This window comes from Grampus griseus, assembly GCF_964374135.1.
Source record: "Grampus griseus genome assembly, chromosome: 20".
Lineage (NCBI taxonomy): Eukaryota > Metazoa > Chordata > Mammalia > Artiodactyla > Delphinidae > Grampus > Grampus griseus.
This window is the reverse complement of record NC_139014.1, coordinates 33,293,923-33,319,486: the sequence shown is the minus strand read 5'-3', so window position 1 is coordinate 33,319,486 and position 25,564 is coordinate 33,293,923. Positions and strand designations below refer to the sequence as shown.

Sequence of the window (25,564 nt, the reverse complement as noted above, 5' to 3'; positions counted from 1 at the left end):
ATTACAGGTTTCCCAAGGAAGAACATAATCAAATAGAAAGGCATTGAAGAAAACCAGAAAAATAAGAATGAAATAAAGAAGTAAAAGATTTTCTTAAAGAAGTAAATCAAAACAACTGAACAGCACTAATATTTAGAACTATAATCCAAGAAAACTTTTCAGAAATAAGATGACCTGACACTGTTAATGGATAGTGGGGAAATTTGGCCTGGAAAGATCAATTATAGGACCTATCCTAGTAAAACTAGTAGACTTTAAAGATAGAGAAAAAAATATGCAAAGTGCCTTCAAATGAAAAGGTCAAATAACTTACAAAGGCAATAGAATTAGACCAGCATCAGCCTTCTTGATACAACATACAAAGTAAGGCATTAGTGGAGCAATATTTTCATGAAACTAAAGGAAAGAATGTGTAAACCAAGAATATTGTATACCACCAAGTTGACTCCCAGATATCAAGGCCATAGAAAAACAGTTTAAAATGTGCCAGTATTCAGAGCATAATGTACACATGTAGTATTCCTGAAGAATCTGGGAGAGGTGAGTTTCACCCAGCCAAAAAATGCCTGGGATAACTTTGACAAGAATTTCCAAACTGTGAGCATTTCCTATCTGTTATTTTATAGCTGAGACTAAAATGAGAGTGAGTTCACAGGTAAAAGAATAATGTGTAAACATTACATGTCTGACAAAAATCAAAGATGCAATTTTATTTTTAATGAGAGGAGAAGGGAGAAAAAAAGGGAAAATAGCATAAGATCATTCTGTTGTATGAGTAAAGTATAATAGTCACTGAATATTATTTAAAACTGACACCAAATATTAAAAAGATGAGGTAAATATTGAGGGAATATCAGGCACTTATAAAAAGCAATAATACAAATGTAACCTGTAGAATGAAAATACACATCTTCCTAATTACCAAGAGAAATCTTTTTAAAGAAGTAAAAGGGACACATGAATGAAGAAATGCAGTAAATATACACAATAATTTCAACAAAAGACAGTATGACAAAATTGAGACTGAACATAATAGTCATCTTAATTAACATAACTGGGATTAACTCACCTATTAAAATGTTTTAGGAAAATATCGTTTACCAAAACTGACCTCAATAGAGATAGAAAGTTTAATATACCAATTTCCATAGAAGAAATAAAGTTACCAAGAAGCCACCCTATAGAAAAGGACCAGGCCAAATAGTTTCACAGGGGAATCTAACCAAACCTCTGGCAATCAATCTCCCATAAATGGCTTCAGAGTATTAAAAAAAAAAGAAAGAAAAGAAAGAAAGAAAATATACAAATTCTTTTCTGGGAGCAAGTATAACATTTGATGCCTAAACCTGATAAAAGTAGCACAAAAAAAGAAAATGCAGTTAGACTAGAAAGACAACTAGGGACATACGAATTGGAAAAGAAAAAATAAAGCTATCTCTGTTTTCAGGTAACATAATAGTAATCCAGAAAACTCTAGAGAATCAATGATAAAACTAACTCATTGGAAAAATCCACAAGCCAGCAAGATATAAAATTAATATGCAAGGGACTTCCCTGGTGGGCAGTGGTTAAGAATCCGCCCACCAATGCAGGGGACACGGGTTCGAGCCCTGGTCCGGGAAGATCCCACACGTTGCAGAGCAACTAAGCCCGTGTGCAGCAACTACTGAGCCTGTGCTCTAGAGCCCACGAGCCACAACTACTGAGCCCGTGTGCCACAACTACTGAAGCCTGTGCCTAGAGCCCACGCTTCGCAACAAGAGAAGCCACTGCAATGAGACACCCGCGCACTGCAATGAAGAGTAGCCCCCACTCGCCGCAACTAGAGAAAGCCCACACGCAGCCACGAAGACCCAATGCAGCCAAATAAATAATTTTTTAAAAAAAATTAATATGCAAAATTCAATTGCATCCATATACACAAATTATAAGCAGAAGTTTTAACAGTTTAGATGAAACCAAAAATTATATAGAAAAATGGGTAAAAAACATGAACAGACCACTCACCAAAAAGTTATAAAAAGGTCATATGAAACATGAAAAGATATTCAGTCTTTCTCATAATAAGAGAAATAGCAATTAAATCTACATTGAGACAGGACTTCCAGCTTCTAGTACTGAGCAAGACACTTGCAGAGAACATTTTCCAAGAGAACAACTCTAAAACCTGGACATTACACACTAAGCAACAACCAAAGGAACTGGAACATGAACGCAGAGAAGCTGCTCCTCTGGGAAGCGGGGAACTATGTGAACTAAATTTCTTGTTCCGAGTGTTTTAAGCCTGGAGCTAACAGCAATCTGATACCAGTGGAAATTGACCCTCACTTGGGGTCACTTGGTATTTGAAAACATTCACAGACAATTCAATGAGGAAAAGCTGCTCATTACAATACATGGTGCTAGAACAAGGGAATATTAGTATGAGAAAAATTGAATCTCAACCACTACCTCATTTCATATTCAAAAACTACTCTGAATGGATTACAGATCTAAACGTAAGAACTAAAACTTAAATTCCAGAAGAAACTTTTGTGACATTGGGTTAAGCAAAGTTATCAAACCATATAACTAAAATTAGTAAATTTTACTATTATATATATAAATTATTCCTCAGCAAAGCTATTTTTTTTTTTTAGATATGCCAGTACAACTTTTCATCCATCAGATTAGCAAAAATTCAGAAGCTTGACAGTGTGCTGTTGGTGAGGCTGTTTCAAAACAGGCATCCTCATACATTGCTGGTGGTAATGCAAAATGGCGTGCAGCTATGAAGGAGAATTTGGCATTTCTAACAAATCTATGTATGCATTTACACTTCAACCTGGCAACCTCACTGCTAGGAATTTGCCTTGAAGATATACCTTTAATAATATTAAAATACATGTGCACAGTATTTATTGTGATATTATTTGTAATTAGGAAATATTGGAAACTACCTTCATCTCCTAAGCATAGGTGATTGAATGGACTATGGTCCATACGTGCAATGGAGCTCTATGCCGCTGCAGGAGAGAGAAGGAAGATCTCTCCTCAGTAGTACAAAGTGATTTCCAAGAGATACTTTCAAGTAAAAAAGAGCAAAGGATGAAAGAGTATATATAGTATTATCATTTATAAACAAGAGAAATTATCATGTGTATCTATTTATCTTTACAAAAAAAACCAAAGGAAGGATAAACTACACAGCAATGAAATTGGTTATCTACAACACGGGTGGGCACAGAGTGGACAAGATGCAGGAGGGAATGACACCTCTCTGAGAATACCTTTTTATGTAATTTTTACTTTGGGGGACATGTTAATATTCTACATATTTTTAAAATATATAAAGAAATCAGGAAAGATGGGAAAGGGAAAATGAGCTTAAAACTACAAGCAAAGTGAAATAAATTAATTCATTTGCATGTCAAATGAATACCATAAATATACCAAAGGAAAACAAAAGAAAGAATCAATTTCAGTAACGTATGAACACAGTATTTATGTTCAGTGTTTGACAGGTTGGGTTGAGTTAGAAAAGAATTGCAAACAAATCCCAGAACTTTTATAGTATGTTTTGTTGTCTTGTTGTTATTTTAGAAGTGTGGCCAAAGCCATTCTGAAACAATTTTAAGATGTAATATAGGTCTCAGCAAATGTGTTGATTGTTGTTGAGAGCCAGAATCTCAATGAAAAAGCAAAGACATTCAAAGCAGAATGAAGGAAGTCAAAAAAGAATCCTGTGGATGTACTAGAATTGGAGGTATCATTGTGAATGCATCATTTCTAAAATATATATGTATGTATGTATGTATGTGAATATGAATAATACATGCCCATATATATATGTATGTATACACACACACGTGTGTGTGTATATACATATATATATATATATATATATATATATATATATATATATATATATAATCCTAGCTCTGACAGCTGAAAGAGCCAAGAAGCAGACACCCCAATAGCAATGAGCATATAGCATATCTAAGTACCCATTTCCCACTAATAGGAATCCAGGCTTCTTGGAGAAATGACTGATTTCAGGGCCAGGGGTGGGTAAGTACAAAATGAGCCTGAAACATCTTATGCTAGAAAATAAGGAAATGCCCAAAATGATGGGATCATGTCACAAGGAACCAGCTTGAAGGGCCTTCCACTGGCCAATCTGGAAGTACTTGAGCACCAAAATAATTAAATACAGTAATGAACCATTGAAAACATTGTGATTCATGAGTCCATACCATAGTAAAGAGATGAATTAATTAATGAGGAGAACTGAGGGCTCTTTCTCATTATAGACTGTTGAGTGCTGACTGATAACTACAGTTATCAGAGAAGCTGCCAGATTTGGGAAGTCAGCATTTTGCATCTGTTTCAGTAATGGCTGGATCAGACGCAAATCATAAAATGCTAAATCTAAGGGGCATTTTTTTTATGAAGAGCAGAACATTTACATATTTACATGGTTTTAAAGTGGCTTTTTATAAACTGCTTATTAATTGCAAGGGGAAAATAGTAATTATACAGTAGTGAAATCAGACAACTCCTAGACTGGTGCTAAAAATGGATATCACCAGTGAAGAACAGATGGGCATGTATGACTTCAAATGTGATACCTTGAAAAGGACGCAACATCAGTTATGTAGCATTATGGCTAAGAATGTATGAACCTGAATCTGGCCATGAGGAAGCATCAGACAAACCCCAAATGAGGGACAGCTTTATTTTTTTTAAAGGTGTGTGTGTGTTGGGGGTGTGGGTGTGGGTTATATTCTTCGGAACTGTCAATGACATAAAGAAACAAAAGAATGAAAAGGAAGGGAAGGAGGGAGAGAGGGAGGGAGGAAGGAAGGGAGGGAGGGAGGGAGGGACATAAGAAAGAGATGGACAGGGGAGAGAGAAAGACAGACAGGAAGAAAGAAAGAGAGAAAGGATGAGGGAGGGAGGAAGGAGAGAGGGAGGGAAGGTCGCAGATTAAAAGAGGGTAAAGAGACATGAAAACTAAAAAAAAAGCTGATCCTACACTGGATCCTGCACTGGAATGGGGAAAATGCTATAAAGGATATTATTGGGTCAATTAACAAAATTGGAATACAGATGGTAGATTAGATAAAAGTATTGTTTCAATGTTAAATTTCTTAAATTTGATAGCTGTACTATGGTTGTATAAGATAGCCTTACACTTAGGAAATACTAGCGTTTGTAGGGGTAAAGAACCATGATGAGTGCAATGTAACTCGCCCTCAGATGGTTAGAAAAAATTGTGTGTATATATATTTATATACATATGTGTATATAAATATGTATATGTATGCATGTATGTGTACATATGTATATAAGTGAGAGATTGAGAACATGCAAAATCTTGGTAACAACAACCTTGAAATATCAGTGGTTTACAAGAATACTTTATTTCTCACTCATGGACATGGCAAAAGGGTGAATCTGTGAGTTGGGTAAATTTGGGCCAAGGATATAAAGATGTTCTTTGTACTATTCCTATTCTTGTATCCCTTATGTACATTTGAAATTATTTCCAAATTAAAAGTGTTTAAAAGTCCTCTATTTTTGTCCAGTTTTTAGACCCCCATTTTATTAAGTTTTTTTGTACTTTGATTGATATGCCTTTTTAGTTCTGTATCTTCAATACTTGCATCAGTTTATATGGCCAGGCCGATTTACATTTTAGTGTTTCTTTGAATGCTCAAAGTGGACATTTATAAATCTTCTTTGTTAATTTTTACATGTAGAATAAATTAAGGGGTAGGGTTTTTTCTACATTTACTTAAAATTTTGTTTTCTCCTAAATGCTTGGATCTTAAAAGCTTTAGAATATCAAGCATACTTAGTAAAGTAAGGTAATATGATAGTATAAATGTATATAGCACGAAGTAAGCACTCAACAAATGTTAACTATTATGGTCATTATTATTAATAATAGAAGAAGTAATATTAGGTGTGGAGAAAGAGGTGGAAATGATTTGTTTTAACGATTTGATTTAGAGGAAGAAAACCTAATTCTGTCTGACGGAATAAGGAGACTTTTATTAAAGAGAAGGTGGACCAGACATGGAAAGGGGATAGCATTCCAGGCAGAGGGTGCAGCATGAAAATTGTGGTATGAAAGGGAAAGTCTTATCTTGAGAGTCAAAATGGGCCCTCTTTTGTATGCTAATTTTACTATTACTTGTTAATATGTTTGTATCTAAAAATGTGATGATAATGTCTGTCTTATAATTTGTTCCTAGTTCTTTAGCATTTAAGAGCCTAAAACGATCAGTAATATAGTAAGTTCCTAAGAAATAATAGTTTTGATTTGTATTCTTTTATCTTATCATTATTAAAGGCCTAGGAACATAAGGGAAACATGGAAAGATGAAAGCATTAGGAAATAACATTTGGGGGCTGTGGGGAGGTGTTGTGTTGGGGCCAAAGCATATAGGCACTTGAATACCAATCTAAGATTTGAGACAGTGGATTGCCAGTGAAGATACTTGACAAGAGGAGAAGAAAGATCAACTTGTTCCACCTATAATCTGACCCCTGTCTTTCCTTCACACTCTACATCTAACTTGTTGGCCCTACTTTTTAAAAATTGGAGAATTCTGCCACTTTTTATCACTTCCATCACTGGTCTAAGCTATCATCATCTTCTGCCTGTGTTGTAATTATAGCTTCCTACCAGATCACCCAGCTTTTACCCTTGCCCCACCCCCATACAGTCTGATCTGAACACAGCAGCCAGAAATAGCCTTTTAAAACTTGTTAGAACTCTCCAGAACTTTCCATCTCACTCAAAATAAAAGCCAGTCCTATCCCCCATCCCTACACCCCTCTAACCTCAATGACCTCATTTCTTACCACTCTTCCCCCCACTCCCCTACTAGTTCTCCAGCCCCTCTGACGTCCCTGCACCATCACCCCACTAATGCTCCAGCTCTCACTGTCTGTGGATAAGTTTTTTGGTATTCCTGATTGCTTTCTTATATATTTTATACTTGTTATGTTTTTGTCCTTCACCTACTTTTTTAAATACAAAAATAATTTAACTATATTCTAATAAAAATAAGTATTTCAATTTAATTACCAGTCATGATTTACACAAGTATTACTGTAACTCATGCTGTCTGTATAAAATATTCAGATAAGCACACTGTTGTGTAAAAAGTTTTTGAAATTAATTCATTCATTAACAGTAACCAGATCAGTTATGTGTTTATGTATACAACTCAAATGACTCACATGCCTGACACAAACACTACAGTTCAACACTAATATCCTAAATGATGCAGTGATAAAAGTGAAATACAATTCTACCAAAACAAAAAACTTTTAGATTTAAATGCAAACTGAAGAAAATTAAATTAAAAATTCAGTTCTTCAGCCTACTTAGCTATATTTCAAGTGCTCAATAGCCACGTGTAGCTAGTGGCTACCATATTAGACAGGGCAGGTCTAGAACTCTGCATCCTTGCTACTCAAAGAGCGGTTGAGGACCAGCAGTGTCAGCAACACCTGGAACTTAGAAATGCAGGGTCTCGGGTCTTAACCCCAAGACCTACTGAAATAGAATCTGCATTTAACAAGTCCTTGGGTGATATGAATGCACCTTAAAATTTGAGAAGTCCAGATAACAGGCAATGCAGGATTTAACTGGGTAGTGGCAATGGAATTATACCAAGTATACCAGGGCGGTCAGTGTGAAAGATGCCATGAGGGTAAAGTCAACCAGACTTAACAGGGATAGCATGTTCAGTAATAATCAGAAAAAGCGGTCGAGGCTTTGTAATTTGGTGATTGAGAGTCTATAATAATGCAATTAACAAAGCAAGAGAAATGAGATTGAGAGTAAAGATGTTTTAATTCATAGTATAGATTAATGCATATTTTCCAGTTTTAGCAAAAATAATTTTTAAAATATATATGTGTATACAAACATGTGCATACATACTAGCACAACTACTCATTTCAGAAACACACACTTGCAATAAAAATATGCCACCCAAAATCAACCCAAAACTGTCCATTTTTTTAGTATATGGACCTTGCATACCATTCATCTTCTCTTATTCATGTAGAATGTTATTATTCGGTTTAAGGGGATTTCAGACTTATTGTTAATGAAAGAGTTTCTATGCTTTAGTGAAAATACTTCTCCATTTTTCCAAGGATTAATTTCTTTTTTCTTAATTAGCAAGTCTTTAAAAATTACAAATACATGTAATGAGGTGGATGGACCTAGAGTCTGTCATACAGAGTGAAGCCAGAAAGAGAAAAACAAATGCTGTATGCTAGCACATATATATGGAATCTAAAAAAACGGTACTGGTGAACCTAGTGGCAGGGCAGGAATAAAGACACAGATGTAGAGAATGGACTTGAGGGCACGAGGGTAGGGAGGAAGCTGGGACGAAGTGAGAGAGCAGCACTGACATATATACACTACCAAGTGTAAAATGTATGGCTAGTAGGAAGCTGCTGCATAGCACAGGGAGATCAGCTCGATGCTTTGTGACGACCTAGAGAGGTGGGATAGGGAGGGTAGGAGGGAGGTTCAAGAGGGAGGGGATATGGGGATATATGTATACACATAGCTGATTCACTTTTTTGTATAGAAGAAACTAACATAACGTTGTAAAGCCATTATACTCCAATAAAGATGTAAAAAAAAATAAAAATTACAAAGTAATTGTGATTAACTCTTCTCTTAAAAACTTTTAAAAACCAGTCATTTGAGTCGTATGAAATTTGGCAAAATTTCTTTCCCCTTTTTTAGTATCCTTTTGAAGATCTTGATATGAAATCAGTACAGTACTAATAATTATGCCATATAAATCCTTTAAATACATAGGTAACCTAATTATTAAAACATCATTAGATTGACTTTCAATTTATTTTACAGTGCTGTTTCCAGTTGCTTCCAAAGGAGAAGAGAGCACAATTTGATATCCTTTGTTCATTTAAAACTTTTAATTTAATTATTGTGAGACCTGATCCTAAAAGCAGAATAATCTCTCCTTTTGAAGGTACAATACCTATTTTAAATTATGGAAATTAATTTACCTTTATTTAGTGTAATGACCCAAAAAGAAAGCAATGAAGAACTAAAGAGAGGGAGACAGGAAGAATGGGGAAAAGGAAGGGAGAGCAAGGGAAGGAAGAAATTAAAAGAATGAAAGAACAAGCTGTGAAGGGATCCTTTTCCACTAGAAGGATCAGGTACATTTGTATTTTTTTCAACCAGGGATGGCCTGGTTGTGACCATAATACTTTACTCACTGTTTTGTAAAGAATTGGTGGTACTATTCTCTAAAATCTAAGTATTTTTGATGAGTTTTCATGCCTTACAGAATAATCCAAACTAACTGTTTAAAATCATGAGCACAGTTTCCCATGAAATTATATATACTGCTTGTTATTTTTTCTTCAAGTTCTAACAACTTTTAACAGGCATGGGCCATTTTTCTAGCAACTTCCTTTGATCAACAGCTTTCTAAAGCCTACTCTCATACAAGTTGTTTTTAAAGTTTCTTTCAGCACAGTGTTATGACCTAAGGCAGCAATGAATTGGTGAACAGTCCAAACCCAAAATATTTAGCTTGTCTAAACCAGTCTCTGCCCTAAAGAAACACGGGAAATTTCTCCAAGTTCAGATAAGCCCAGTTGTAGTTGGCCTCACCTGTGTAAAGGTTGGGTTGAACGCCTTAGGAGGGCGTGAAGTCCCGAGGCTGAAACGAGGTCAGATCAGCACAGGATTCTCTGTGGACAGTTGAGCATGAACTTAGATACAGCTGGAACAGCTGGCATGTGCACTATTTTGGTTTATGGATTAAGCAACAACGGAAACTTTAAGAACAGATTAAATATATCTCTAAAAGGAAGAATAATATGTGATTACTAAAGAATATTCACATTTTCACACTTGAAGAGATTTGTTAATTTTGTGCATTTATTAAAGAAACAGTAAAACCTCTAATTTTTAGAATTGATATGAGTTCTTACACCCCTTTTATTCTTCTTTAGTGATCTGAACTTTTTACAATAGCTCTGTATGGAACTAGTAGATATTCCAAGATGCCAATCTCATCTCTAGAGGAAAAAAAAAAGAAAAATACATGTATTTGTCAGGTTTTTTTGTGTTCTGAAAGGGGACTGTAGTAAAATATTCCTGTGTTCCCATTTCAGATGGTCACTTGTAACCTCAGAATGTCAACCTGTATTTTCTATTAAAAACTCTCTTTTAGCAAGGATCCCTCCTGCTACTCTGTTATAGTCTCAGCCACCTCCTTCCATGCCCCATCTCTTAACATCTAGCAACCACTAATCTGTTCTCTGTATCTATAATTTTGTCTTTCCAAGCATGTTATATAAGTGTTATCATACAATATGTCACTTTTGGGGATTGGCTTTTTTCATTCAACATCCTTCCCCTGGAATCCATCCAGGTTGTTTTGTGTATTTATGTTGTTCCTTTTTATTGCTGAGTGCTTATAAAACTGGTGAAACCTGATTAAGGTTGGTGGATCATATCAATGAAATTTCCTGGTTGTGATATTCTACTATACTAACGAAAGATATAACCATTGGAGGAGACTGAGTGAAGAGTACAGGAAACCTCTCTGTATTATTTCTTACAACCATGTGTAGTCTACAATGATCTTAAAATGATTTTTAAAAAGCAAATAAAACAAACAAAAAAGCACCCTCTTTGAGAAAAAAGATTATAAAGCTCCTACAATGATAGCAATCTGAGTGGAGAAACTTGTTAAACAAACTTGGTTGGATTTATTTTTCAACTTTAATTCCCTTTATGAGAATCAAAAAAATGACCCGTGTATTCTCCAATGTTAAATTTTGCCCAAGTAACTGCCTTAGTTAAAGACAGCTTGCTTGGAAAAGGAACACGAAGACAGCCCAGTTGTCATTCCTATTTGCAGACAGCAGCCATTATCTAGAGATTCACTGGAGGTGAATGTAGCATTCTAAACTACCTTTGGCAAACAAAGATGTCTATTTCAGATACCCATTTCCAAATAGTTGTTTCTTTTTAATGTAGAAAAGTTCTTACTATTTTAAGAATTCTGAGAGAAATTTTATTACCCTATTGATACTATAGAACTGTTTTAATTGTGTTAGATTAACTAGACTCACAGAATTTTCAATGTTAGAGAAGTTTGGGAGGAAAGTGATCTTATTCTTCATAGAAACCTTTCAGTTCAATTTGATTACAGTATATTCTATATCAGTCGTCTTAGTTAGAACTGATGTTAGGGTTCTGGTTTCCATACTGTGAGCCACTTATTTTCTGGCTGTTCAGGGACCACATTCAGCATTCTTTCATCAGTTGTTTCACACATGCCTGCGGTAACTTATAAGGGCAACTTGGCAAGGGAGATGTTTCAGCTTCTTTTATTTAATGCTCGTTTTGTGTGAATGCACTGTGAAAGCTAGATATACTTTTTACAAGGAGCTCTCAATCTAGTAAGAAAAACGAAAAATAGAGGAAAACCATCACTTCCTAGAAAGCACTTCAGAATAGGTGCCCTATCGGTGGTGAGTTGTCAGAGACGTGATTGTATACCAAAGTAGGCATTACTCCCTATAATTTTCCTTATTTAACCCAAAACAAGCAAATATAAATCTGTAAAATTCCATAAGTCAGTTGCTAAGAGAGCACCTTTCCAGGGTATATTTTAAACATCTATGCAGATGCCAAACATTTTATGTTTCTTAATGTAAGAGCAATATATATTAACTTGGCTGACAAACTAGTAAATTTTACCCAAGGAGGAAGTAGTGATAAGGCAGTTGATACTATAAAACTCCTGTCTTGGCAGTTTAACCTGTGAGAAACACTTTCAGTACTCTTACTTTGCTGTGTGACTCATGACATTGTGTTAAATGATTTATTCACAAACTACTTTAGAACTAAAACAAGACTTCTCTAGTCCTACCTAACCTTACATAAATAAATCACCCTATTTGAAAATATTGTACGTACTTTGATTCATTGTCATCCGCATTAGATAGCAAAGATTGTCTATGACCATGGGTTTCAAATAAAATTGTGACTTCCATCACAATTCTTCATATTCAAGGCAGCTGATTTCCTGATATGATTGCTCATGACATTCTGCCACTCCTGACCATATATGCCCCTTATGTCATTTGTATCCCCTTCCCACTCTTGCTTTTTCTTCTTCACTTCTATTCTTAATCAATAACTGTTTTCCCACTTTCCCCACATGATTTTATAAGATCTCTTTACATTGTAGTTATTGACCCTATATCTACCAAATCTGTTGCAAATATTTTCCCCTATATACAAATTGTCTTTCTAATTTTTTAAAAGTTTTTAAACACAGGTGTTTTTGTATTGTCAAATCTATCTTTTTCTTTGTGATTTCTCCCCCCCTTTTTTTTAACTTTAAAAAATTTCATTTCTAGCAATTTCAGATACATATTTACCTGGTTTTCCTCCCATCTCTGTTTTTGTTTAGCCCACCTAAGAAATTACTCTGTTTGGTATATGGTATGAGATGAGTGTCTACACTTTACACTTTTTTTCCAAATAGTTTGTTGTCACAACCACTCATTGTTATGTGGTATCTCCATTACCATAAATTAAATTCTCATATAATCTAGGGGTCTGTTTGGGCTATCTAATCTTTCCAGTTGCTTTGTTAATAAATATTGGGCGAATGAATGTTTTATCTAACTCTTCTTTGGCTAGCACCAACTTTTGTAGTTTATATATGCCTTAAATTCTTGGGCCATGTCCCACGTTATTTGTTTTCTTTCTTTCTTTTTTTCCTTCTTATTGTTGTTTTTCAGAATTTGCTTACCAGTTCTCACTGATTTTTTTTCTTCCAAATCAATTTAAGAATCTTATTTATTATTTAGATCTTATTATATCTAGATTCAAATTTGGAACTCTTGGTCAAGTGCCATCAAAACAAACAAAATTTGATAAAAATTTTTTTCTAACTGGATTCTCTAAAAGTTAATTTGGAAGGACTAAATTTCTGTTTTTAAACTCCAAACTTCAGATGAATTCTAAATATTTGATAGCTACAAAAGTAGCCTTTGAGCGGTACTAGGTTTCAATGAACAAGATATAAATTCTGATTATGAAAGGAATTTCTAATACTGTAAATGTTCTCTTTTGGTACATTTGTAACCAGAACTGGAGAAGTAGGAAAATAGTTTTTTCTTTTATGTCAACCATCACTAAACCGGAAAATATGTGTTCAGGGTTAAATGTATTGTCAAAACAGAGTTTTAACTAATTTATATTTTGAACAAAGTTCACATGGTAAAATTTATTAGATAGATGTACTTGTGTGTCTGTCTTTGATTAGGGATTTCTGTTTATAAACAGAGATTGAACATTGTTTCTTTGATTTGCTTTGATGTTCAGAGGCAGAATTCAATTTTGCACCTTTTGGAGGATGAGGCAGCTGCAGGTAAAGAAGTTGACAGCTCTTGGGAGGGTTAATTAGAGATAATTATAATTTGATTGACCTGCTTTTCCTCCAGAAAGCTTAACCAAGTCTTCCTTTGCAAAGTTAGGATTTTGCTTTTTCATACAAAGTAAAGAAAATCTTTGTTTCTTGGATTGACACATATCTATCATTTTTACTTTACAAAGGAGTGTCACCACACAAATCACAGAATCAGGGATATGGGTGGGATTGGAATGGACTTTCAAGATTATATAGTCCTTGGGAGCATGTATTTATTATATAAACTTATGGTGGAAAATTGTAAATTTTAGAGAAATATAAACTAGCATGCATAATTTTTAAATCTTTAAATTTTTAAATCTATTTAATGAAAAAGCAAGAAATAAAATTGTCAAACACAAATAAAGTGTAGCTATCTGTCCTTTTTCGACCTTGGTAGTCTTCATTCCACATGGTTTAGATGTAATCTCATTTACTTGATAAATACTTTAAAAGGATTTTGTTTATATATAAAGAGAGTGTAATGAAATGATTTGCTTTTCATTATGTGGTATTTTTCATAGCATGGCTTATGGTTCTTACTGTAATTATTTAAATGAAATACATTTCTCAAATATTCCCATAAAATTGAAACCTTCCTGTGAAAACTTCTTACCTAATAAAGTTCTCTAAGGCAATTATTATATATGAAAAACAAAATAGTCATTTTCACTGTTTGTCCACTCAGTTATATCTCATATTTATGCTGAATGGAGCACCTGTTAATATCAGATAGGGTTTTACTCTCAGACAGCTTGTGTTCTAGTTTGGGCAGTCAAGACCTTTTGACATTAGAAAGTTGGGGAGTAAAATACTATTTTAATGACAGTTCAACATAGCCATAGGAGATATTAAGTAGTATGTGATTAATTAAAGACAACAGATATTATTAAGAATAAAAGGAGGGGACATCATTGTAAGCTTATGTGGTTTGGAAAGATTAGAGGAGGTAAAATCTGAAGTAGATTTTGAAGGATAGATGAGAACTGGATGAAGAAAAAAGAGGAAAAGTGCATTCACCTAGTGGAAGGAATAATGTGCTCAAAAGCATCTTGGAGGTGGGAGAGTTTAGTCTGGGAAATTTGGTAAGTGAATGTACTTGGATATGGTAGTCCTGTAAGAGAGTCAAATGTGCTAAAACTGGAAAGGTTGATTTGGAACAAATAGTGGAGAACCTTGAAGTATGGAGGTTGAGGATGTATTTATCATGTACCATGTACTTACCTAAGCAACATTTTCTCTAGTTACCTTAGGTTTGTTACCTAAGCAGTATTTCAGGAAAACTGATCCTTCAGAAGTATGCAGAATACATTATAGTGAAGAACACAGTAGGCAGAGTGATTACTTTTGTGATTTTCATAGTACCTAAGTGCGAGGTGTTAAAGACATGAACAGTAACATGATGGTGAGAATGGATATTAAGGAATGGTACAAATACATCATCAATGAAGAATTGACAGGTGCTTATTAACTGGTTAGGTATGGAGGTGGAGTAGTGGGATGGATGTATGCACGGAGAAGGCATAAAGAAAGGGAAAGGAGAGAGCACATATCAGAGACGTATATAAAGTTCTGTGAATTCATTTTCTCCTCCAAGTGCATCGTGGTTAAGGGATGAGTTGTAGGTTCATTTTGTGAACATCTAGCAAATTACTTTGTGATCATCCATTGAGAGGAATATGAAACATATTTTAATAAATTTGACACATAAGTTAAGGAAACTAGATATAACTTGCTTTTAAACGCTTTCCTTCAACAGCCCTCTTCCTGCAGTAACCCTTAATCTTTTTCACAAGCTGTAATGGGACCAAGACCAAGAAGGGTTTTCCAATGAGTGGATGTAGGAAGCTGATAAGAGAAGTATTCTTTTGGGCTTGGTAGCATAAGTTACATTACACTAAAACATATATCTCTTTGCAGTCTCCTTTTTCTCCTGTCAACCATTGACATTTTGAAAGATTTACTGATTAGCTTAAAAATTACAGAACTTCTAAGTTTAGTGATGTGGATGTACTACCTAATTACAAATGAGCAACTGCAGTTAGTGCTTTTTCCTTCTACTTTAGGGAGCCGTTAAAAACTCACAACTAGAGGAGGAAAGGTTTTACATAATTGTTGCTAACATTAAAAAAGACATGTGCACATTATATTTCCGAACAACTATTTCAGTGCCTCAAGAAAGCCTTCAATCATTTGATGTAGTCTAGCCCTCTAATCACATTGGTGATTATGAATATATTTCAAAAGCAGTAAAGATGAACAGGAAAAAAAACTGTACCAAGAACTGTAGTGGTTTCTTTAACCCTATTGTGACAGTTGTTTTGATCTTATAAAGTAGGTGTTGTTATTTACCGTTGTACAAATGAACAGAGTCTTGGAGAATTACAGAGCCAGAAAATGAAAAAAAATCACATATCTAAGATTCTGAGGTATATCTCATCAAACGCCCATATTTTTAATTCAATATCATGTTAATGCCTTAAGGGGGAAAAAGTGCTATATGTGGAAAAACAGATAATATATTGTCTTTTGTTTGAGCTTATGCTCCCCTTTGAGTTTATACTGCCCTTTGTTTCAACACAATCACATAGCTAACTTCAAAGTATTTGTAGCCTACAAAGATTTTCATTTGTTTGAACTATATTTTCAAAGAAGAATGTGGTCTGATCTTCCCTGAAGGTTCATTGTGAAATTGTGAGGTGGAAAATCCTGATTTTACAATAAGACAGTGTGAGTTGAAGGCATTTCCTCAGTGTCACTGAAAGAAAGTTAAGTCAGAGATCTGCCTTCATAATTCATGATTCCCTTCTAGTGCATTTGTTTGTACTGCTTAGTATTAAAAAGCATAATGCTTACGTTGATTTTTCTATTTACTATTACATCTTAGTTTCTCTTATTTCCTAACTTTCTAAAATGAATTAATCTGTACCTAATACAAAGTAAATCAGTGAACTGGCTGCCGCATTTACCCTGATGGGATTTCAGGCTCATGGTAAGGTACTGGGAAAATTCTGGCTCAATTGTTACTGACATAGGAGGCTTTACAGTTATTAGAAGACAGCCCAGGAGGAAAAGAAAAAATGGATTATGTGATCCTGTATTGCTAAGTACGGCACACTGCTGCTATCTTCTCTTTACTGCTTCCTCTAAGAGTAGTCATTTCAATGCACTAATCTTTTAAACAGCCGTTCGGTGGGAATTGGGCTAGAACTTTGCTAAGGGGTCACATTTACCAACCTGACAATTATACGTTTACTAAAGAAATAGCATGAATTTATTCAGCATCAAAACCTCTGCATCTTTTACCACCCAACTGCCTTTCACACCATATTGCCATCAGTGCACTATAATGGCTATATAAATTCCATCCAGATTCTTCTTTTAATTAACTAGTATTCTTTGAACAAAAATAAAAGTGCTGTTTTTATAGAAGAATAAAAACTGCATGAAGCGAGTGTGAAGGAGACAAATCACCAAATTAGTTATTCTTTATTGCAGCTATGGAGAATTCTCTGTCCCTCCCTTTCTCTTCAGTAGCAATATTTTTTTTCCTAGCCTGAGTGAATGGAAAATGGGCAACAGTGTAGCAGCCTCGAATGTGTTTGAGTTTATTGTAATGACCACATCCTAAAAGCTCATGCAGGGCTGGACACTGATGATATTGTCATCTACAAGTGATTTGGTTTTTTAACATTTTCTGTAGTTGGTAGCCAAGAGCTCAAACTTTGTAACTATACTGCCTGGGTTCAAATCCCAGCTCAGCCACTTACTAAGTTTGCGATTCTGAGCAAGCTCCCTAACGTTTCAGTTTCCTATCTATTAAATGAGGATAATAATAGACATACCTCTCACAGCATTAGGTGGATTATCTGAGTTGATCCATGTCAAACATCTAGAGCTCTGTCAACACATACTAAGCCATTACCTCCTGTATGCACAGTCTAATGTGAAGTTGATCCTGCGCTGACACTGGTGACCCTTGATCACCTGGGCTGAACTGACTGATGTGGTAGTTAGGTAAATGTCCTTTTATTTCCTTAGATATTTCTTTCTAAAAGTACCTTTTATTACAAGACAATTACTTTTAAAAATAAGGAAGCAAAGTTATTTGAGTCAAGGGTACAATAGGCAGTTGGTTGGCCATGTCTCCATCCTGCAGCTGCTGCCAGATCTAGCTTTCTAAACCACTGTGTTCTCATATCAATTTCTGCTCAGAAGGTTTCAAGCCTTCCCCAGATCCAAGCACCTTTGCCTATCACGCCATTTCTACCAGAGCCCAGCCCTTTCCCTCCCTCTCCACAATCTTTTTTTATCCATTGTGCCCCTAGAGGAAGCATCTACTCCAGTCAAAGTTGATCTATTTCAAAATTTGTCATTTCTCAAATGTACCTCATTCAGATTCCTAATTTTCCCTCTTCCTTTGTTCACACTGTTCATTTGTCTAATATGTCCTACTCTCTTCCTCCACTTATCTAAGTCATACCTTCTGTTCTAAGCTGAGCCAAAAAAGGGAAAGTGTCTTTTACCCCCTTTGTATTTTTTATCACATAATATGATTGTCTGGATGCAGTAAGTGCTAAGTAAAAGTTGTTAATGATGAAGAACTCTCCTGTTAGCTCTATTTTCAAACTACATTTATTTCTTTTATTTTTATAAATTTATTTATTTATTTATGTGGTTTTGGCTGCATTGGGTCTTCATTGCTGTGCACGGGTTTTCTTTAGTTGAGGTGAGCAGGGGCTACTCTTCGTTGTGGTGCGTGAGCTTCTCATTGCGGTGGCTTCTCTTGTTGCAGAGCACAGGCTCTAGGCACACGGGCTTCAGTAGTTGTGGCACATGGGCTCAGTAGTTGTGGCTTGCGGGCTCTAGAGCGCAGGCTTGTAGTTGTGGCGCATGGGCTTAGCTGTTCCGCGGCATGTGGGATTTTCCCGGACCAGAGCTCAAACCCAAGTCCCCTGCATTGGCAGGAGGATTCTTAACCACTGTGCCACCAGGGAAGCCCTCCGACTACATTTAGAATCTCACCACTTCACACCATCTCCACCACTGTCACCCTGTCTAAGCTAAAGTAACTGTAGCTTGCCTATCCCATTCCTCTTCTCCCTATTACACCCTTGCCTACTCCTGTGATGAGTTGTCTGCTCTCAACACAGCAGTGAAAGTAACCCACATAAAATTTAAGTCAGAGCATACCACGTCTCTGCTCAGAACTCTCCAGTCACTTCCCCTCTCACCCTGAGTAAAACTAAAGTCCTCTCAGTGGCCTCCAAAGCCTCTCGAGATCTGCAACTCCATGCCAACACCATCCCTGCCCAAACCTGTGACCACTTTGCCCTCATTTCCTACTATTCCCTTCTTCCTGTCCCCTACTACCGTCTACTTCTGCCACACTGGCTTCCTTGCTGTTCTCTGAAGATGCAAGGCACAATCCTGTCTCAGGACCTTTGTACAAATTGTTCTCTCTGCCCAGAAAGTTCCTCCTTGGAAAACTTTCATGGCTCCATCCTTCCTGCAGTTCTCTAATTAAATGTCTTCTCAATGAGATCGTCATTGATTATCCCTAATTTGCTGTCTATCTTCCCAAACTTTCAATAGATTGTAAATTCTGGGGGACAAAAGGAGGACTTTTTGTCTATTTTGTTAGGTGCTCTGTCCTCAGTACCTGAAACAGAAACTGGCACATAATAAGTACTTAATAGTTATTGAATGTATGAATGAAAAATTGACCCTTAAAAATATGTCCTAGGGCTTCCCTGGTGGCGCAGTGGTTGAGAGTCCGCCTGCCAATGCAGGGGACACGGGTTCGTGCCCCGGTCTGGGAAGATCCCACATGCCGCGGAGCAGCTAGGCCCGTGAGCCATGGCCGCAGAGCCTGCGCATCCGGAGGCTGTGCTCCGCAACGGGAGAGGCCACAACAGTGAGAGGCCCGCGTACCACAAAAAAAAATATATATATATATATATGTCCTATAGTAAAAATACTTCTAACCGTCCCTTAGGCTCAAACTAAAGCAAGTATCCTATAATAGCTCCCAGAAAATTAAAATAGCCACAGTTGAATATTAGCCATGGCAATTGTAGCAGAAAGTTCCATTGCAGAGAAAAGAGATTTCTGCATCAAGTGAAGAAAAAGAAGCTGTTTACATTGTAACAAGTGCCATATTAAATTATATTGGTGTCCTGGGGGACTGTTATTGACCCAACACCACACATTTTTGAGAGAGCAAGTGGTTTTGCCCACACCGTCCTCTTCCTAAGGTGGAGAATGTAGCTATTATATAGTTTTGTTTTGTTTTTGTGTTTGTTTGTCATCTAGCCGTGGAATAAAATGGTGAAAAGAACATTAATGTTGGAGTCAGGTAAACCTGGGTTTAAATTCTGGCACTAGTATGTGTCCTTGGATAGGATATGTAACCTCTCCGAGCCTCTGTTTGATTATGTATAAAATGGTTTTTAATAATGCCTTTCCCTCAGTGTTGTTCTAAATGTTAAATGGGAGAAGACGCATGAATTACCTGAAATGTAACATGTGGTTAATAAATGTATTGTGAACATTGCATCCCATAGAAATAGCTGTATATTTTGCTACTGAATTCTACCTTTTGGCTTAAATCAAAATGGAGAAGTAGCAGTTAGACTGATGTCTAGGAATAAGCTTTGGCTCCTGGCACTTGGACCACGGAGAAGCCCTCAACACTATAAATCTCTCAGCAGTATCTGATGAAGCTGCAAGAGCCTTCCTAGAACATGAGCCTACCACCTGCTTGACTTTTGTAGAAGCCTACTCTTTTTATCTTTTCAGCTAATTCTTAATCTTCTATTTTCCACTTTCAATTCTCCTTTGTTTCTCTTATTTTCAAAATTCTATGCTAGATGTGTGAAGTTGGAGATTCCATACTGAAAGTTTTCTAAGAAATCAAGAAAGGAAAAGTAAGGTCAGGCAGCTACTCTGTACAATAAAATAATGTGAATATTAATTTTCAAATTGAGATGTGAGAAACATATGTATAATTGATTCACTTTTAGAATTAGAACTTCCAGGAAGGAGGAAAATATTTTGTTTAAACCACTGAATTGTTTTTACATGTTTTTTTTTTCAATGACATTATGTTTTGAAATTTTTAGGAAGCCAAAGCTGTGGTCGAAGAAACAAGAGCCCTGCGAAGTCGGCTTCATCTTGCCGAAGCTGCACAGAGACAGGCACACGGAATGGAAATGGATTATGAAGAAGTGATCCGTCTGTTAGAGGCCGAGATTACAGAGCTGAAGGCTCAGCTTGCTGATTATTCTGACCAAAATAAAGTAAGCAAAACAGTTCTCTCTTCTAGTTACCATGGTTTCCTTGCCGTTGTCATGTATCCTGTTTTCATTTTCTTTTCATCTGCACTTCTAAACTAGGTCAGTGTTTGTCTTCTATAATTCAGTGATAGGATGATGTGTCATGATGGGGGTAATGTGAAGGTTATGAGCCTCCGTTTATCCAGATAGCTTTGGGATGCAAAAGTATGTGCCCAAGTTTATTCAAGTCATTGGTCAACATTGTACAGCTCAGGCACTGAGTCCTGGAACTATTTAACATTTAATTGATTACATTGGTTTCCTCCTTTTTCCTAAACTTGCTAATTTGTCCTGTGGGGATGGGAGGAGGAGAGTCTAGGGATGGGGTTTGCTCTTTGATTAGAGCACTCAAGGAAGTGTGAAAGTTAAAGAATTTTTTGCCCAAGGCCCAAGATAATTAATAGAAAGAAACTTGAGTTTGAATTTAGCAGACTCCAATTTCAATAGTGAAATACTGAATGCCTTCCAGAAGGCAATGTGAACTTTTTTTAATGTGAATTTTTTCATTATGTGATTTTTTAAGACATACTGCACTCATTGAATGGTCTTCAAAAACTGTAACAGACATTTTTACTTCACTGAAGTAAGGTAGAAAATTAAATAAATTGAAATAGATATTTTATAACTTCATAGAGTTCATTTATAACCATAGTGTTTATATCTCTCTAATACAGTCATCTTTCAAGAGAACATAAAACAAGTTTGAAAAATTTGTGTGTATTTATTTAAACATAAAAGAGTTAAATACTTTAAATATACCAAGTAGAAATGAAACCAGTTTTAGAAAAGCAAAATACAGAAGAAAATCTGAAATTTTCTTCGGTTAGCTCTTAAGAATCGCTAATATATTTCTCACATCTGTCCATTTAAACCAATCCCAAAAGAAGGTTGACATTCCTGTCACCCTTTGATAATACCACAAGGCCAAGGGGAAAACATTACTTGAGACAGCAGAAATACTTAGGAATATTACTTGTATTTATTATTCTTGACCCAGTGTTTCCATTCTGAAATCAGAGATATGTGCTTATTTCATGTGAGTAACTTTAACATGATTCTGAAAATATTTTGGGAATTTTCAAAACACTAAAAGTACTTTTTTTTAATAATAACTTGATTTACTTTTGGAGGGATAATCAAGTCTTTAAAAATACTTTTTAAATAATATAACATTCAAGGAGTTCACATGAATTTATTCATTTTTTTAAAAGCATAAGTTATTTGCTATTCTTTCTTCCAGCTCCTAGCTGAGAAACGTTTTTGTCCTAAGTCGTGTAGTAATATAATTAATTCAGTTCTTCTCTTTTTTAGCATAATGGTGTCTCATGCCATTCCTCTTAACAAAATCCTAAACTAAACCATTAACCTGTCTCTGAAGATAATCTTTTTTTTTTTTCCCAAAGAGGAGATGTTATACATGAGCATCTTAACATTTTCCAAACCCAATACCAGTGGAGAAATAGAAGGAAATTTGTTTTTAATTGTTTGAGATTGCTTGAAGAGACACTGACCAAGATATTACAGGATTCAGATTCAATATTCATTTTTAAGGCATATTCTTTTTGTAACAATATTATTTTTCTTACAAGTTTTCCCTTATATTATCTCTATATTTACTTATTTCCCTTTTTTTTTTCACCTTCAGCTTAAGAAATAAAACTTTACCAGTACCTTCGAAGACCCACAATATCCCTTTCCAATTGCATCCCCCTCCCTCACCCTCATAGGTAAACAAACCACTTTCCTGGATTTAGTGTTAAACATTTTCTTGATAATTTTACTACCCATGTATATATCCCTTAACAATATGTTGTTTAATTTTGCCTGTTTGTCAACTTTATGTAAATAGAAATATACTACTTTTATTGTTCCAACTTGGTTTTTCACTCAAAATTTTGTTTTTGTGATTCATCTATTTGAAGTTTATAGCTAGTTCATGTCTTTTCATTGCTTTTTTGTACTCCATTGAGTGGATATATTACAGTATATTTGTCCATTCTGTATTTGATGGACAGTCCAATCGTTTCAGTTTTCTTCTGTTATGAACAATGTTGCTGAAAACAGTTTTGTACATATATCCTGCTCCACATGTGTAACAGTTCTCTTGGGTTCATATCTTGGAGTGGAATTGCTAGGTTGAATGGTGATTGTATGATCAACTTTACTAATTACAATTAGGCAATTCCTAATTGTTTTTGAAAGTGTTTGAACCAATTTTACTCCCAACAGTAATGAATGAGAATTACCGTTTACCCCAAATACTTGCTGATGCTTGCTTTCTTTTACTTTTAATTTTTATCAAACTGTTAGGTGTAATAAGTGTATCTCATTGTGGTTTAATTTGAATTTCTCTAATGATTTTGAGCTACTGATGTGCTGGGACCAGCTGGTACTAGTTTATGAGAGCTGACTGTGTGCATTTCTTCTTAACTGCATGTTCAACACATCATGTTGTTAGCTTGAAATCAGCCATGGTGGGGTTATTTACACCCCCAAATGCAATAAACCAGGTCTTTGCCCCTTGTCCCAGATAGTCAGTTGAGTTAATATTTATGCACTTATTAGGCATTTGTGTTTCTATGTGAAATGCTTCTTCATATCTTTTAACCATTTTCCACTGGGTTATTTGTCTTTTTTATATTCACATGTAGTGATTGTTTGTATGTTCTGGTTACTAACCTATCTTATATTTTATGTTGTAAAAATCCTCTCTGGAATTTATAGCTTACCTTTTCACCCTCTGGTGAAATGAACAGGTGTTATTTTCAAGTAATCACACTTTTCAGTCTTTTCTCTCATGTGTCTTTCCAGAAGTCCTTCCATTCCCAAAGATATTTTTATATTTGTCTCTAAAAGTTTTAAAACTTTGATCCTTCTGTCATGGTTTTATGTCATTGTATAAGGTGGGGATTCATTTCATTCTTTCTTTTTTATCCTAAGTGAATGACCAACTATACCAGCACCGCTCATTCAAAAGTCTCTTTTACTCTAAATCTTGATCCGATCAACCTGTCTAGTTCTTTTTCTTTAAAAGTGTGTTGGCTATATAACCCTTTGATCTTTTATATGTATTTTAGACTCAGATTATAAATTCCATCAAAAGAAATTAATACGATTGCCATTTTTACTGAAAATGCTTTAAATATATAATTTGGGGGAAATTTACATATTTATGATTGTGTCTTGATTCATAAACATCATTGAGGAACAGAAAGGTTAATTGCATGTGGCCAGAGAATCTAGTCTATAGATAACTCCAGAATTCATTGATGGTTGCTTCATGGCTTACTGTCTGACCAATATTTACAAATATTCAAAGAGAGCTTGAAAAGAATTCTGCAATCATTTGATGTGTTGTTTTATATAGTCCACCAGATCAGGATCATTAATTGTGGGGTTCAATTCTTCTCTAGTCATATTAATTTCTTTGTCAGGGAATAGGTTAAAATTTCCCTTGTGATTACTTTTTAAAATTTTCTGTATATATTTGAAGTAATGTTTTTAATTGCATACAAGCTTAGAATTATGTTATCATCCTTTTACGAAAATGTTGTGACTCTTCAATCTTCTTTCCCCCTTAATGCTTATTTTTGATTGATATTAAAATAGTTATACCAGCTTTCTTTTGGTATCTACCTATGTGTTTTTTCCATCCTTTTACTTTCAACTTTTCAGTGTCCTTATATGTTAATTGTGTCTATGATAAACAACTGGTAGTTGGATTTTTTTCCCCATTTTACTGATTTTTGACCTTTAATTGGAAAGGTCTTTCCATTTACATTCTTATTCGCAAATGCACTTGGCTTCATTTCTACCCTTTTATTTTGTGCATTTTATTTGTCCCATGTTTTCTAGTTTTTTGTCATTTTTTGCCTCCCTTTTTTTTTTCTTTTTTGGATTGGGTCAGACTTCTCCTGTGTTCCCCTACTCCCATTTCATTTAGTTTACTCTGCTAGTTTAGAAGTTAGACACTTGGTTTCTAATTTTTAAAGATTATATTAGAAATGTTAACATTCTATTTTAACTTAAATTATAAAACTAATCACTGGCTTTCCACTTCTTCTAAATATTGTAAGGACTTTAAAACATAAATCCAATCATCCCTTTCTGCTTAATTTCTATTAACTAAGTATTTTAGTTCTTTCTTGACTTTTAACATCATAAATTAGATACTATTACAGTTTATTTTGTGCAGTCAACCTTCATTTAGATAGACCTCCATGTTTATCATTTTCTTTGTTCAACATTCTTCCTTTCTTTTGATATCCTTGCTAGAATTACTTTCTTTTTTCCTGAAGTACATCTTTTAGAAGTTCATCTTTTAGAAATAGTGAGTATCTATTGGTTATAAACTCTATTTTTGTTTGTTTGGAAACTTCTTTTTTGACTCTTGTTCTTGAAATATATTTTTGCTACATTTAGATTGTTAAATCGGCACTGAATTTCTTTCAGTGTTTTTATTCCATGGTTGTGATATCAGATGTCAGTCTGTCGTTTGTTTGCTATCTGTTGTTTCTTTTTAGATGATTTTATCTTTAGTGTTCAGCAGTTTGACTATGATCAGTCATGTGTTCACTTATTTTTATTTATATTGCTTGAGATTCATGGAATGAGGTTCCTGATCTGAGGAACAGTGTCTTTCACCATTTCTGAAAAACCCTAAGCTTTTATCCTGACCTATTCCTCTTTCATTATTTCTAGTCTGTCTTATGTAATTCAGATTGGATG

At 35.1% G+C, this 25,564-nt stretch overlaps 1 protein-coding gene across 1 annotated transcript in view; it reads left to right on the top strand.

Annotated features, from left to right (window-relative positions):
- STXBP4 (syntaxin binding protein 4) overlaps positions 1-25,564 on the top strand; it is a 170,213-nt gene that overhangs the window by 76,808 nt on the left and 67,841 nt on the right. The window contains exon 12 of the mRNA XM_082678958.1: positions 20,624-20,800. Within this exon, the coding sequence (XP_082535084.1) occupies positions 20,624-20,800 (177 nt within the window). The remainder of the gene's footprint in view (positions 1-20,623; positions 20,801-25,564) is intronic.